The 18153-nt window shown below is 31.8% G+C and overlaps 1 protein-coding gene across 2 annotated transcripts in view; it reads right to left on the bottom strand.

The window, feature by feature from the left end:
- IP3K1 (inositol-trisphosphate 3-kinase-like protein) overlaps positions 1 to 18153 on the bottom strand; it is a 64520-nt gene that overhangs the window by 24134 nt on the left and 22233 nt on the right. Inside the window, exon 1 of one of the 2 annotated variants that reach the window (XM_090105611.1) lies at positions 905 to 1190. The exons of the other annotated variant lie outside the window; for it this stretch is intronic. Within the exon in view, the coding sequence (XP_089961737.1) occupies positions 905 to 1042 (138 nt within the window). The 5' untranslated portion in view covers positions 1043 to 1190. Of the gene's footprint in view, positions 1 to 904; positions 1191 to 18153 lie in introns of those variants that run through there. 2 annotated transcript variants of the gene reach the window in all.

Raw genomic sequence — 18153 nt, 5'->3', positions numbered from 1 at the left:
AATGGTGTCTGTGTTATTTATTAGCAGATATCTTTTTATACGTACAATATGAGATTCATCCACAGATTAGAGAATAAGTATCCCAAACTTACAAGCGAGTAAGCTTCAAACCATTGCAATTTGCAGGTACTCTTATTTTAGAGTGTTCTACTAACTTGACTGCAAAAAAATATCCTGTAGCTAATTAAAGTGAATACGTTTTGAGAAATAATATCAAGAGCCTATTTTAATTACTTGTTTTAGTCAATAAGTGAGTATTAGTTCTAGAACTCTACATTTCTTTTGTATATATTTATATTATATTAAATGAAAATATTGTTATAATTTAAAAAAGCTAAAAAGTTAAAAAGTTAAAAACAACGAAGATATGAATGAACCTGGATGTCTAAGATATATTGTAATAAATTCACATATTTAGACAACTCTATTTCTGGTATATACGTTTAAAGGCACGATTTAAATCTTGCACGCTTTAAAACAAAGATACAAGTCCTTTATATGCAAGGAGATCGTAGTTCTCAACATGCAAGGCATCATTAAGGTAAATATAGAGTAATATTATTGAGCGCTACCTACATCAAGTTAAATAAGGTCACTCAAGGAACCTTCTTAAGGTCATGTCCGAATTCTACACAAGACGAAATAACACCAATGTTTCGTACATTCCGACTGCTTATACTTATATTGTAAAGAGTTGAAAAACAAGATTGAATATCTTATATATAGTTCCTCCTGATTATGAATACTACAAAGAAACCGTGATATTTGAATAGGGTATAATTTATACGGAGGTGACTGAACCGCGGATAAATTATAATACATCAAGCACCACGTCCCGAATCCTAAGAACCTTTAAGCAATGCAAATAGTGCAATTCGTAGGAGATGAAAACATTTCCGCTTACTTTATCTTTAGACGTGAATCTTTTCAAGTCTAATAACTTTTGGTACTGCCGCAACGCTCGCATGTACAGTCTGACGGGCAGGTCCGTGGGAAGGGACATGGACTCCGCGCCTCGGGAGGCGACCCCCGTGCCGCTCATTGTATCCGTCACACACACAAACACAATTTATCCATATGCACGGCACGGCGAATACTTCACAAATTAACGTGCTAATCGCGCGTCCGAAGTGAACGTCGGTTCCACGCAACACTGACGTAGATTGCGCCCCGCGCATGCGTTCGGCCCGACTTGCAAAAAGGAAACTCTATAACTAGTATCCGCGCTCGGCTGACTTTCCCTGCTCCGCCTGCGACAGCCAGGCCACCGACCTGACCCGCTTTTACTATAAATAACTAAATACTATGTACATCGGACGTCGAAACCAGAACACGAGTCATGTGGGCAGAGCTTTCGCCTTGAAAAGCACGCATATTGACTGTTGTAAATTATATCGATATTATTTTAATTCCCAACTTATTTATTTCATGCCTATCCGGAGTTTATGAAAAAAAAATATCATGTATGTAAGAGTCATGTGTGGTCAAAGTAAGAGGGAACATTTTAATTATTTTGGTCTAGAAATTTCATTTAAAAAGTTTGGCTTGTTGTTTGAATAAGCTTATCAGCTGATAACGCTTACAATTCTGTAATCATTTGTTGTAACTTGTATTTATTTTGAAACGTAGCAGTACTGAATTATGACAGCATTATTGTAATAATAATTGAGAGCATTATCTGATATACATACATGGCTGTTCGTGCGATATCGGATAAACGCAACAACGCAACGGAAGTAGGAGATAAGCTGTATGCACGATATAGATAAGTCATGGACGTGTTACATTCAATAGTGGACCTCTATGGAATATCACATTGTTATAGGAGCGTAAATAATATGCTTATAAGTAATTAATAGCGCCTATAAAACAATTTAAATTATGAACCAAATAAAAAACATTTTTAATTTTACTTAAGTATCTAACTACTGAATACTCTTGATGAAAACACTGACATGAAAATTAGGTAGGGAATATCAATTTTAAACGTGTCTTCTACTGCGTTTTGATAGTGAAAACAAGTACCTAGTCATTATGAAAACGCATTATTTTGAACGATTAAATGTGTGCCTTTGTTTTAAAGTTTATTACATGCCTAGGCGACATGTACCTACGATTGTTTAGGAAAAAATAGCAAACATACAAAGGGATTTGCGTCATATCAATTATAGATTACAATTACCTATTGTTTTGAATTAGTATCAGAAGATCCCAGAAGGTACCTAGTACCTACTGCAGAAGTTGCGTAACTCTAAATGAAGAAAATTAAGTCGAACAAGAAATTAAGTCACAGCTATGCGTACAATAGTGTAATTACAGCTAGTTATGATACAAATGTCGTATAAAATGGGACACCTACTTCATTGAAAAATATGAACGGTTTTAGTAAATTCAAAAAATTAATTAAAATATCTTAGTTATTATATTGCATATCAAATTTCTAACCAATATATTATTAGCTATTTTTAAGTGGGTATAGGTACCTAATTAAAATTCAAAATATGCAATAGCATAAAATTAATGTGATTCATAATCATAAATGACGTCTGTAAAAGTATCATATAAACAGTGTTATAAAACTAAATTATTAGTCACAAATATTAACTTACATTTTATAGATTTTTTTATTTGAAAAAATCACGACTACATTCATAAAATACAATTTAATAATAAAAATAAAAGGATTAAGTCATGTAACATGTAAACAGTAATCGAAAATTATATAAGTTCTTACTTGATTCCTATTTTCTCTACATAATTACAAAATTTAATGAGTCACGTAGCGAGTCAAAGCGTCGAAAAATCGTCATCATTATGTCAAGGGCAAGCAAAAAAATAATAATAATTACAATGCAAATAAAATGAGATCTCGATGTTTTGTACATGGGTAAACAATTGGTTAACCGACTTATATCGACTTTAATTAAAATTCTGGTCGTCGATTCTAAAGAATTCGCAATATTTATGTATGCGAGGTGAGTTCCTATTTACCCTCGAATACAGAGTATGTTATAAAAACTAAACGTGGCATACAAACTAAAATATTATGATGATTTTACTCACTAATAATCCAAGCTCTCTTGTCAACATAACCTCTCTTCTTGTCCATTCAATAAGCTTAGGCAAAACGTATTTTTTATGCAGTGAACATACAGTTTTTAATATTATAACACTATTCAACGTATTTGTTAAATTCACGTTTATTAAAATTAAGTAGTATTATGTATTATAATTTAATTCTAGAGTCGAAACACAAAGAGCATGTTTGTAACGCGTCGTTTTCTCTACCGGCTGCAAGCGTCCCGCACCCTTCTTCCCTTGGGTTGCCAACGAACGTAAAAAATCCGGTCGGTCAATCTATTCGTATTACCGGTTCATAGAAAGTACTAGAACAAACACTAGAACTATTTTGAAGGTTTCTACAAATAATATAAAACAGGATCTTCAAAGAATTCTTGTTGCGCGTTAATAACAAAATATGTAGTATATTCGAGGCCAAACAATACCTACATTAATCCCTTATACCTACCGAAATCTTGTTTTTTTAATAAGAATTTAATAAGTTCATCGGACCTTTGTGTACTGAAAAAAACACAATAAAGATAAACATGTTATTTTAAGCTTTAAATAGGTTTATTAAAATTCTACAAGAACTCTACATTTCGCTTTATCATACAACATAATCACTCGTTATAGTAATAAGTTATAATGAATCTTTTTTACGTACGTGGAGATACTAACAGATAACAAAGCCTAGACATGCCTAAAAGGTATTCGTTGAGTCAAACTCAGTAATTGTTTGTGTAATATAGTAGAGGTAGGTCAGGAAAGTAGGCGTTAAAGATTTAATGAGCGTTTGGACGAAGTGACAAGAAAGCCATTTAGATAAAGAAGAATGAAATTGAAACTTTAAAAGTAAAAGGGGATATTACAACATCCTAATGGACAAACCAATGAATAACTAACGGGACCATAATTGTCTTGTTTTGAATATATGAGAATTTTAGTTTCTCTGTTCCGATGGCTCAAGTGCTGAGGGATCAAAAATTAACGTATATCTACTGGTTTGTAAAAAAAATATTAATAATGTGAATTACAAATTATTAAAAATGTGAATTAAAAACCGGCCAAGTGCGAGTCGGACTCGCGCACCGAGGTTTCCGTACAAACCTTGTTTCTTTTGATTGCGTTGACATAGAAGTTTGATTTTGTTACAGCTTAAAGGTATTATAGACCTGAGTATTTGGTATGAATTTCAATTTAATACCTCTACGCGTTTATGAGGAAATGGGTAGTAAGTTTAAAATTATTAAAAAAAATATATTATGTGATATAACTAAAAATTTATGGTTTTCGTAATTTTTCCTTTATCTATGCTATAAGACGTTGCTTCGCACCAAATTTCAAGATTCTGAGTTCACGGGAAGCACCCTGTAGGTTTTGATTCCCTTGCAAGTGTCGAAAATTTGCGGCATAAACGGCTGTATCTTTTGATTGCGTTGGCTTAGAAGTTTGATTTTTTCACAGCTTTAAGGGACAGTATACCTGAGTAATTGATATAAATTTCAGCTTCATACCTCCACGCGTTCCTGAGAAAAAGGGTCTTGACAGACGGACGGACGGACGGACGGACAGACGGACAACAAAGTGATCCTATAAGGGTTCCGTTTTTTCCTTTTGAGGTACGGAACCCTAAAAACCAGATTTTTTTAATCTTAAAAAAAATCCTTTTCTTCTGTGGTAATGTGATAATGATATTATACCTAACGAGTTCGAGTACCTAACCTAAAAATATTATTTGCTATAAATATCACATACTCGTTCCTACATAATCTTAATTCTTAAATGCATTAAGAATTTATTTCACGGAACAATTAAAATAAACGTATTGTTATTATTGTTCTCTGATTTATCTAAATGAAGTAATTACTGTGTCAAGAGCGACTTGTGACATTAAATTATATTTGGCTTTGTTTATATTCCGTCATTATTTATCAGTATTTAATTTGAGAGAGAAAATAATCGTGTACTTATAAGAATGTGTATTTTTTTCTTACCCAAAGTTAACTTACTAGATTTACGTTTTCTTAAGAAAAGTTTACATACTAAATCGGTCTAATTTGACTATATTCGGATAGTTTATTTAATCTAATAACAGACTAAGATAACAACAAATTTAATATGATATGGCATGTCATATATTATACTTTGTAGTGGGCTGACCCTGTGGGCGGTGACGTCAATTGCTTGCCATGATCCAAAGCTTAGATAACATTATATACAATGAAGGCTTATACTAACCAATTGTATTAAATTACTTTCAGTTAAAGGCATAAGCACTTAATAGCAGTATATCAAAGGCACGTAGATTATGTTTGAAATTTGAACAAAAAGTGATTGAGATTGCCTAATGAACAGTGTACAATGTAATGTACATTACTATGTGTTGCCATAAGAGTAATATTCATTAAACTTTGGCATTTCTTTCATACAGTTTTGGAATTGATGGTAACAGACAAAAGTGATTTTCAAAAATATCCTACAAAATAATATTGACAAAAATCACCATAATGAAGCTTTTTAGGAAAAATTATCGAACCTAAGCAATGAATTTAACTAGTACATAACGCTAATAAAACTTGCTAGCCTTGAACTAATATATTATCAAGGACATCAACGACGTTGTCAAACTTAATTAAGTTTTTTTTAATAATAAGGAAACAATACAAGCGTTCCATTGTAATGAGCAATCTCATTTGCAATTTTATTCATCAGATTCCATTTATTAGATACAATAATCATCTTAACATTTATTTTATAATGAGAGTTACTATTGTATAAAACAATTGGCATAGATGATACGACAATTTTTAAAGTAAATTTAATAAGCGACACTCAATACGATAATGTACTTATTTCAATAAGCAATTTATGACTTACAACATAATAAATAGTAAATGTAAGATTAGAAATACGAATCTAATATAATTTTTATAATATAATAATCGTGAAGTTTTGACCATATACCTTGTCATGTGACCTTTATTGAACGTGTTGCTAATTGCTCTCATAATATAACAGATTTACAGCACCAAGAGCACAGGCCAACTTTTATCGTAATTAATAAACATATAGCACAATTAAAACAACTTCCGTTCAAAGTTACTTCGTTATCCTAATCAGTAATCCTACTAATAATAATATTATTATCTACGCAAATCTTATTATGTAAGTACATAATTATAGATTTCAGAAGAACAGTCCACGGTTTCTGTAGTACAATTATTTAAGCTATTTATTTTGGCCTGGACTCATTGTAAGCATTCATTATTTTTTTTATCATTTAATTTAAAGAACTGCAAACCCGTTAAAACTATGCACCTATTTAGCATATTTTGAAGACATGAAGTTGGCTAAAATTCCATGATGAATGTGTCGCTGATGAGGTCGCTGTGTGAGTCTATTTTACTACTCTATATAACAATAATTATTAGGCCTGTTATTTTTTATTGCCGGGAAGCCATTTTATATGTTAGCTTTAACATAAGAATTTATTAGAGAGGCTTGTCAAATGAATATGAAATTAGTTTGAACTAATTATGAATGACATATCTATCAACATAGATTTATTAGTAGTTGATATAGTAGAGCAAACTGCTTTTGCTATAAAATAATTTAAAATAAATGAATTATGATTCATTTATTTTAAAGAACTGACTGAATTCAGTTCATTCTTGAAATTCATGTTAATCAATCACAAAATTAACTAGAGTCGTCTGATAAATTCTCAGCAGCGCGTATACCTGGTCCGAGAGTCTGGCCAGCTTTATCATATATGAATTAATCATTCAGGCTAATTTCTATCACGTAGCCCAGGAACAATCCAGAAAAAGGTAAACGGCCGGGGGAGGGTCGGCACTCCGCAGCAGGACAGGACGCCGTATAAGCAGCATGCAGCAGCGGCCATTGACGTCAATGGAGCACTATCATACACATTTATGGGTACGCACATAATTATTCGAATGGGCTTGCTAAATAAATGTCGTATATGGTGCAGCCGACAGGTTTATTTACATAGCGGATTTTATATATTACTAGCGGTCCGCCCCGGCTTCGCCCGTGGTACATAATATTTACGTTTTCTCTACATAAAAACCATCCTCGTACTTCAAGGAATATAATAAAAAAAGAATTATCGAAATCGGTTCAGCCGTTCTCGAGTTATGCGCTTACCAACACATTTTGCGATTCATTTTTATATATAAGACTAGCGGTCCGCCCCGGCTTCGCCCGTGGTACATGTTTACGTTTTCTCTCCATAAGAACCATCCTCGTACTTCAAGGAATATAATAAAAAAAGAATTATCGAAATCGGTTCAGCCGTTCTCGAGTTATGCGCTTACCAACACATTTTGCGATTCATTTTTATATATAAGATTTCACAAATATTTATGGTTCCTTTATAGAAAAATTAAGGTGGTTCATTAATTATTAAGAAATGAAATTCTAATCCTTACATAATAAACAACTGCATACGCTACGATATATTGTCTGTGATATTATATTCATATGAATTTGAGTTTGACAAAGTCTACCTATAAACTTTATACCTAGTGTACACAGACCATTATATAATTAATATATAATATATTGATTCGTTAAATCAATAATGCTTCAAGTTCAATGCGTAATATTTATCGGTCAATTAGCGTTTTCCTCGCAACGTAACACACACCTACGCATTTAATTCATAACAATGAGTTTACACTTTATATAATCGGTTATTATATATACGGCAATTAAATAAGTAACAACCTCTACGATCTATTGCAATTATTCTACACATTCTTCTCTCTACATTATTTTATATCCACCTAAACTCAATTGCAGACATGTATATTTTAAAATATATAATATGATTTTAACGCAAAAATAGGTAATCCAGTTGCAAAAGTGGGAATTTATTTATTTCCGTTCCAAGAAAACTGAATGATTTTTAACTGAAATAAAGATATAAGTACACGAGTAGAAAATGACTCTTCAATTATATGCATATACACATATAAAATGTTTTATTTCAAAATTAATTTATGACAACGGTTTACAAAAGGCACTTAAAACATAAATCGTGCGACTATTTATTTCAGATTAAAGAATGATACAAAGTTATTATATTATTTAAATATCCTACCTACATTGAAAAGAAAATGTACCTGTTTCATAAATTACTTTGGTGCTTACTTAATTTTTTACTTTCACATTTTGCTTTCTTATAAAAATAATTTTTTTATCAAATGAATACCTTCCTAATTTGTTCTTGATTTGTCTCCAATACAACCTATAAATAAAGGCCTTACAGGAGTTAAATTTGAATTCCGCACCAAAGTTATTTTTAATTTATTTCATTGATAATAAAATTAATACGAATTGACGTCAAGTAGTTTAATTTATTTACACAGCTCTGAAGACATTAAATGTATTTAAAACTTCTTAAATGCACTAAAATTAACAAATTAATTTTCAAGTAGCATTTTTTACATCTATCGGCACTTTAATTACGTCAAATGTTTTTATAGCAACAAGTTAACATTATGTATTTCTATTTCATATATTTACTTTTAAATAAGTTTTTTTGTAGAAATTCTTTCTTCCTAATTTTGAGCAGATACTCTTTTGTTATATATATAACAGTTTATCAGTTTAGTAAAGATAATACGTAATGGATGCCAATAGATTAAAGAATCCACGAGTAGAAACGTTGCCACAAGATACTTTTCAACAGCAAGTATCTGAAGAACTAAGGACATACATGGCAGGATTTAGTCCATTGTCCGGTGCGATGAGGCGCGGCGGCGTGAGACGTGTTCCGCTCACGTCGCGTCGCTCCATGACGGTAGAGCTCTTAGCTTGTTTGGGCCCGGCGACGCGACGGGCTGCCGCTGATGGGGTCACGGATGAATTCTTCCCATACTGGTGGTCCTGTCGTTGATGCGGCTTGACGGAACATAGTGGGGTTTTAGTCGCTAGGAATCCGACTTAACCCACGGCCCCTTCCCCGGAGGCCGTGGGTACCTATGCAAGATTTCCCCGCTTAAAAAAAAGGACATATATGGCAAAGGCTGGAATAGATTCCGCAAGAAGAAAACCGTGGAATCTTGACTACAATCGATGATGGTGAATGTTTTGGCTATTCTATGTTCTAATTCAGAACGAATTGAAGAATGCATAGTAAATGCCACACATGACACATGTATAGGGGATTTAAAATATGTATACTTCAATTTAAACAGTAATAAAATTCAATAGAAACAATATTCGTTGAAGGTCGATATCCTCTTTGAAATGAATCGCTGTAATCGTGCTTATACATATTGAATGATCAAATTTCGACACGACCAAATGCAGTAAGAAAAAAATATTGCGTTCAATTATTATTTTTTATCGAACTCGGTCGTTATCGTACCGTCTGTCTGTACACAGACTCGCCACTCGCCAGACGCAATCACTTAATTAGTTTCGTCAATAACAAAGGTCACATTAAAACTAGTTCAAATGAGACCTTTCCCCTTCTTACGATAATTTTTATGTGGCCACGCGAGGCCATAGGTACCTACTACGCACCATAAATCATAATCAGACACATGATCATAAATTATCAAACGTTTGTTGGATGCGAGCAATAATAGTTATCAATTTTTACACAATTTCTAAGTTTGGAATTTACTGTATGCAAATAGACTTTACTTGACTTTACTTCACTTCGTAATTCATGTAGTTACTTATCTGGTAAAATTTCCTTGGAAAATAAAATTTCAAATTACAATGCTATAAATTACTTTCACAATTTCTAAGACATTTCTAGCACAGCAACCAATAAAATAGGTAGGTACAAAGTAAAATTTCAATTACCAAGATTTGACTTTGCACCTCTATAATTATTATAATGTGAGAATAGACCTCGATAATAGGTCAAGTGCTTATAATAATATAATGATTGGTGTTAAATTAGTTGCACGCAGATAATAATGGTGTAGTTTGATTACACTTATATTGTATCACGTGTAAAAGTAATGACTAATGACGAATTCGTTCATACCTCGTGAAAATGGTTGCAATTGACGATTCATATAAAATTTAGAAGGTTTCAAATCGTAACTACCTATTAACTAACGATCGCGAGTAATAAAATATGTGTCATTTATATAATATATTTTGAGACTTGCCCAATTTGGTTTAAAACTGATAATTTTAGAGACAGCTCTATTAATAGCAGATTAGTTATCGTATGACGTTGAGCGACTTTTCTCACGGCTACAGAGCATTGTTATTAGTATAGTAGTTACATTGGCACGGTTTTCAATGAACGGAAAGATGCACATTGTCTTTAACGTGAGAATGTTTACGGTTTTAGCCTCATACATGTACCACGCTATGGATATATTTATGACATGTTAAATTTATTGTATTTAAAATACAAAATGCATGTTGTATTTCGTTATCGCCCGCGTTAAAATGCGAACTGTAAACAATTTTTTTTCAAATATTAAGAAAACAAAGTTCATTACATTGTAGTCACAAAAACATTCTTGAACCAATGTGATGGGAACGATTTGGATTTATTTAGTTACTGGAAATTTTTATAATAGAAAAATCTGCCAAAAAACATTTTCTACAATACTGATTTCCTACAATACTGATGGAAGCTAGATAGAGAGTGATCTATAAAAACTAAATTGAATATCTTTTGCTATACAAGATACATTTTATAAGCATATTATTGTTCAGACTTGAACAGTCAGTATCTATGGGTGGGCCTCTATGTGTGGTCTCTAATACGTGTATGTTCTTCAAAAGTATAATTAGTACGTATTACAATGTATTAGTATCTATTATCGAGGATATCATTATAATATATATGGATTATGATCGTAATAAAATGTATAACTCCACGTCCGCTACGGACACAGAAACACACACGACTAATTACTGCTATTGAGATAATGTAAACATTTAATGATCTTAGTATTAATGAATTGTTGTGATAAGGTGATAATATTACTATGAAGCTTTTTAGCATAACTACTTGATGATATAGCGAATCATAATAAAACATAGCGTAGGTATACCATCAATTGAATACAAACAAAAGACACTGCAAGTCAATTCTATTCGGAACAGCTTTTTTGCACTAGAGTTATAAAAGTTATTAGTTGATGAAGTTAGTCATTATTTTTATATGTAATATCAGCAAGTAATCAAATACTAAGTTACTGTATTTTCTTTAAATAAAAATAAGGAAGATGGAGATCATAATTCACCATTTCATACGTTCTTCGATATACATTATGTACCTATGTCCAAATTTTTCACCTTATGTATGGATAAGTGTAACTTGCTATCACTTTGCTTTGTGTGCCTGTATGTAAGTACCTTCTAAGACACTACGTAATACTATTGTTCGTTATAATATACGTAGTATTTAGTAATATGTGGTGATATTGGGATTGTGCCGGTTTGCAGTGAATGAGTGGAAAGAGCCGAGAGTTCTGATAACCCATGTACAGTCGAACGGGTCAGTGCTAACACGCAAGCGGCGCCTGGCTTAACAATTACGAAATAAAAAAATATAATAACCTCATCATATTGTAAATAAATAAATATGTCAAGTCACTGCTTCTTTATCATATAAAAAAAACCTACAGTTAATCCCTAACTTCGAATTGTTGAATAACTCGTAATAAATGCTAAAACAGCTTTCTAGGACTAACTAATAATGAAAAACCTAGGGCTTTTATTACCTTGTTTTTAAATTTTAATGAATATTGTTCGATTTAATTCACTAAATTACTTGTATTAAAAAACATATATTATATCACGATATAATTTGACGAAGTGATGATAAAACAGCATCTGATGTTAGAATTAAAAGTATAATTTTCTCTTTGATCTTTTTACTGATATGGCTCCAAGCCAGTTTAAATATTTAACTAGTTTATAGTCCTAAAAATCGTTTTAAAATTGTGTAAATGTTACGAATGTTTTATGTGTTTACACGTCGTTTGTACGGAAATTTACTATTACACACTTTCCTTACTCCGAATGTGAATTCCTACATTCTTATTGTGACATCCCAAAATATTTATTATTTATCCTTCAATGACTAAATATAACATGCATGGAAAAGCTACTTTTATATAAATACAAATGACATTTAACAGAATACTCAACTTCTTATCTACCTAGTTTGAAGTACATAATATTATACCTATGAGTTGACGCACATCGTTTGTTAATGTAAGTTGTAATGTTACTACTGGGTTTTTAAGATGTATACCAATAGAAACTGCTACGTGATCTGTATTTTAATTGGACTGTGTTTTACGTAACATTAATCTTCAGTGGATTGGATTTACTTGGATGCAGAATAATACTTAAAAATTCTTCAAATCTATTTACGTATAACTGTACATTTACATATATTTTATAGTATTTTAATTAGGAAGCATACGAGCTACGGAACTTGTAACCGTAGAGCACGTCAATTAGACGTCATAGCGTGTATACAAATATCAAATATCGTAGGTATCAGTAGTAAGGTGTCATCAGTAAGGCCAGCTATTGAGGTTGCCGATTTCGACGCACGCGCACGGCTTAGCGCTTATTGTGAAACGCAGTACCAATTGACGTCAATGCGGCACGCAAGCCTGCACTTTCTCTGGTACATCGTGTTGAACCCGCACTTTCTGCCACTGAGCAAACACTACAAATATGTCTTATGTACACTTAAGTAATGCGCACAAAAAGTATTTGAGAAGTAAGGATTTAGCTCTCTGATGTAACGAGTAATAACATAAATATGTAGATAATAACTAAACGCGAAAATGCTAATTTAGATCATGATAGCTACATGTCTATTCGTCTGATCAAAGTTTGATCACACGAAAAACCGTCATTTTTTAAACATACAATAAAGTTGAAATAATATTAAAGATGCTGGAATTAAGTCAAGGGACAAAAGTTCATTTCATTAGTGGTTAATACCGTAGTACTATTATATATTCTGTGGTTAATACTTAATACATACTTATAACTAGGTAAAAACCCTGGCAATGTTTTAGATAACATCCTTAAGGGTAATGATTAAGTTGTAAACCACAAGTTACGTGTAGTATTCTTGCCACAAGTGCACAAGTTGAAAAAAGCAGTTTTTTATTGGATGTAAAAGGATAAAATAATTAATAAATTCACAAGTAAAAAAATACAGTCGGGTGTTGTTCTCACAGAGGTTCACAATAGGACTTTACAGTTTTCACACAAATCTGTGAAACACAAACACTTCGTAGTTGCCTTCAGATTTATAATTCAACTGTATTAATAATAATAAGCACGTTATAGTAAATATAATAATGATGATTATTTTTTCTTTCAGGCTTAAAATTTGTAGATTAAATATACACACCATATAATATTAAAATTCTGAGAAGTTATGTGTTTACTACAAAAACAATACATTTACATCGACGCAAAACATTTACGAATACTAAGCTCTATCCAAATACACAAAATATTATGCGCATTAAATTGTGTAGAAAAAAATGGATTTTCCTTTCTGAGTACACCGTTACCTGTGGGTTTTACCCCTGAAGTTGAACATTTTCTTTCCTTCAATGTCGTGAACTTTACCCCTTGTTGACGTCAATTGAATGTTTGTGTTTATTATTTTAAATTTATGTACAGTACATGTTATGTATGTAGATTTAGTCTGTAGAAAGTCTTAAACAGTATCACATTCAGAGAAATTGGCCCAAGCAAGAAGCTTATATCTAATACACTGGAGATTTCAGTATGAACATTAACTTGTAACAAGAAAATCTTGGGCCCAAGTAATGACGAATATTTGACGTCCCAGACACAAGTTTAGGCACACATATAAGAAATAACATTGAATTAATTAATGATTCAAATTAGCGCTTAATGGCAACTTAAAAACGATAATTATTGTAATATAGCTATTTTTAGCAGCCATATTTTTATTTAATATCTGCTGAATTTGTCGCTGCTCATTGACGTCAATAATCAAGAACTTGGATAAAGTTATTTTGTTTGCGTCTGCAAAATGGGAACAACTCTACCTACATTATGTACGTTATTTGTCTCATACCTTATAATAAAATAAGTTTTATAGATTCTATTCGTTTTCAACACGTTTTCAACATACGTGTCTCTGACCGACAATAAAATTTATCAAAAAATAATACCAGTACAAGAATCAATAAAACTAGATGAATAAGTAATGTCACGTGATTTCTTAGTATTGTAAGTATGGTCGGGCTATGGGAAAAGATAAACATCATACAATACTGTCGTTGTTTTAGGATGCTCGCTTATTTAGCTATAATGAGCCATTGATGTAGTCTGTTTTGGTGACTCTGACGACTATTTTTAGATTAACGGCTAAGTATATCAATCAATTTTAGAACTTATTAAAACGAGGAAGTAATAAGTAAATAATACAAGGTATTGCAAAATATTAGCGTAACATGCGAAAGCATATTTTCACGGAAATGTACAGAAACAACAAGAAAAATAAATGAAAGATTATAACGCTATCTGAACTAAAGCTGAAACTAATATTGAATGAGAGATAAAGTTTGTAATCGTTTGTTCAGCCAAATTGCTTTTGCAATGTTATTTGTAACGGGTGAACGATTTATGAGAAAACTATGAAACCTAATTTATAAAACATTCTAAATTAAATTAAACATTCAAACTCATTATAACAAAATTACAACGAACATTTGTTTAATTTTCCTCTTGTGACTAGGTACGATTCTTTGAAGTCAGCATGGGTGGGCTTTATATGATTATAATACAAATGGCTAATAGAAATATTAATATGCAAGAAGTTGCCTGTCATATCCAGTTACATATACTGATAAACAATGTGCACAGCAGAAAAGGAAACCGCCTCTGATGATTTTCTACGGTGTTCAGAGTATTCAACGCAGAGGTATGTACGAACGTAGGTACGTACGTAGGTACTTACATAATTTAAATAGAAAATCACAGACGTTCATAACTGATATCAAAATTTATTCAAAAAGGTGTTCAAGTTTGACTCTATGATATTGTAAAGTCATCACTTAGTTTTCAATAGAATGGCATACAATTATCAGAGAATTACTATATGCTTTGGGAATTAAATGTAAATTACTTGAGTCTATTATTCTTTGCTATTATTACCTAAACAAAAAAAAAATATTGTCCCATAAGACTCTTATTTACCTCTGTGGTCGACTCGGTTTATCTTTCCACCTTCGGATCTCTGATGTGATTCGAAAGGAATAAATTGCTATCCCAATCCTAAACCTTGAGGCATGAAGTACGAGTTTGAAAGATCTTTGATCCTAAAAAAATGAGAGCCGTCATGTACTTATTCATACATTAAAATTATTCATAGATAGTTTTAAATATTTAAAGTCGGGGCGAGGTGTTTCTAGTGAATCCCTAAATCGGATCATTGAACCGGCAGTGAACTGACTCCGGCGCGATCGCCGATGAAAGGAAAATCTTTCAGGACTTTCTCATCAGACTTTAGACTTTGCACTGCATATCTAAAAACTTTATTTTACATTATATACAAATAAATTTTAACACGATTTTTATATTTTACACTTTGCACATCCATATTACATACCAATGTAGAGCCATCTAAATGAAATAACTTTGCAAAATTAGCTAGATCCTCATTGTATTGTGGAATTTTTCATGATTTCGTTCGAAATTAAGCTTTAATATTAGGCAGGATGTATTAAATTCAAATTTAAACTAGGTAGATAAGTAATGCTCGACGTAGTTTTGACGCGATCGGTACTTGCGTTGTAAGACGTCGCGCCGGTCGTAGAGTGTAACTCGCCGGATGACCGGTCCATGGCCGAGGTCGCGTTGAATATGCAGCGGACGTTAATATTAATAGGAAACTCCTTAAAATACTACCCGAGGACAATCACAGTGATAATCGAATGTAGATCTCGTTGGGGGCGATTGACCTGCTCGCGCCCGTCCTGCGAGCGCAAGGGTCGCGTAGCTCCTCCTCATGCCTCCTTATGTATGACGTATTTTGTGTTTGTCAATTATTTCATAATTATTTACTGATATAATATAATTTTTCTGTACAATTCACTAACTGATTTACGAACAGAGTTTCACTAATATGTTGCCTTTTAATTTTGCATACTTACATATTTATTTAATTAGAAAAATACTCATTTTCAGTGAGTATAGAATCTCTACTACAGGTTTCTACCCAAATAACGATAATAATAATTGCCGTGAATTCTATAAATGTTATTCGTATGTCTACAGGATTTCCTATAATGTCTACAGGAATTTTCTTTTGGTACTTATATGCTGTTACAAAACTGGATTTTTAAACTGAAAGAAAGTTTGTGAGAGTCATACATTGAGTCAATATTCAAATAGAATTTGTATTATTTAGGAAGAAAAATACAACAATTACAGACATAAATGTAAAAAGATAAGAATCAGTCATAAATATTGCAGCGTGACTACACTATTATCACCTACTTAGTTATGTTAAACTTTTACGTCTCTAATTTATGAATGATGCTTCTGTTCGGTATTGTTTAGCAAATAATTTCCTTTTTTTGCAAGATCCTTGTTGATATTCTCATTCAAATCTTGATCTGAATCTGAATGAAAATAATCAAGTTCAAGTTCCTCTCACTGACTTAGAGTTCCGTATAACATAGTATTATAATAATATCAGGAATATCAGGTATAGGTAACTAAAACTTATTAAGGGAGTAGAAACAATATTAAAATGATAGTTTATATTTACCATAATGACAGAAATTATAAAATTATATCGTTCTTTGTACGAAAAAAAATGGTTCCTGTAGTTATTTTTTCATTTATGACTAAGTATGATTGAATAATATTCAATAAGCCTGTCTCTTGTATTATAAAATAGATAGAGAAACATTTATTGAACACAAATAGCAAAGAAAAAAGAAAGCCTACCTTTACGATTATATTATGAGCAAAACCGGTTCAATTTTATAATCCATACTATATTAATATGTATTATAAATGCGAAAGTAACTCTGTCTGTCTGTCTGTTACTCAATCACGCCTTAACTACTGAACCAATTTGCATGAAATTCGGTATAGAGATATTTTGATACCCGAGAAAGGACATAGGATAGGTTTTATCCCGGAAATCCTACGGGAACGGGTTTTTCTTTGAACACGCGGGCGAAGCCGCGGGCGGAAAGCTAGTATTAAAAATAACTTTAATTAGTGAAACTGTTGTAGTAATTTTTGTTTACTTTAAAAATTATCAAAGATAAAATAAAATGTAAATGCAAAAGGTGAAAGAGAAGATATTTTCCAAGGAGTTTAAGTACCTACTCCTGAAAAGTATCAATCATACGATAGATCGAGAGGTATCATTTTTATCGTTTTACGTCCAACGTCTTTCAGTTATTATCACTAATAAAACTAGAGCAAATAAAAAATAAAAAAACTAATAAACAAACACATTTTAAACGAAGATATTTAGGGAGAGATATGAAAATTATAGGTACTTGTGGGTAACTGATATATATAATGAAATTATAATATGTATAAGTAATGAAAAACTGAATGTGTTCAGTAAAAATGACTTTTACATAATAAAATAGCAGAATAAGCTTATTGTTATGGATCATTTACATCTAGTTTGGCTGATGTTGTAATTGGTATTTTGTGAAATATTTTATCAAATATTTATCAATATTATATCAAATAGTCTTCCACATCATCCTATATTAATTAAAGTATAAGTAGGTATTTTATGTTTCCATACATATATTAAGGCCAAGCCCCATTACTGGGATACCAATATGAATTATTCCTAAATCAGTATAATATGTATATCTACTTTCGAATACGTCAAAGATTGACGAGTTTCAATTCTATTTTTATTTGCAAAGCAAGTCGTACCCTTTGCATGGGAAACGTATGTGCCTATACTAATTTTAAATAAGGAATTTACATAATGACGTCCAAAATTGCTAATGCCAGCATTAAAATTGCCGGCACCGACCCCATACGAAATTACAATGAGTTTTAAAGTATGCTAATATTTAA

Source organism: Colias eurytheme, chromosome 9 (genome assembly GCF_061535395.1).
Source record: "Colias eurytheme isolate Ceu_HAF_F1 chromosome 9, ilColEury1 Martin Lab GWU primary, whole genome shotgun sequence".
NCBI lineage: Eukaryota > Metazoa > Arthropoda > Insecta > Lepidoptera > Pieridae > Colias > Colias eurytheme.
This window is presented reverse-complemented; position numbering and strand designations above follow the sequence as displayed.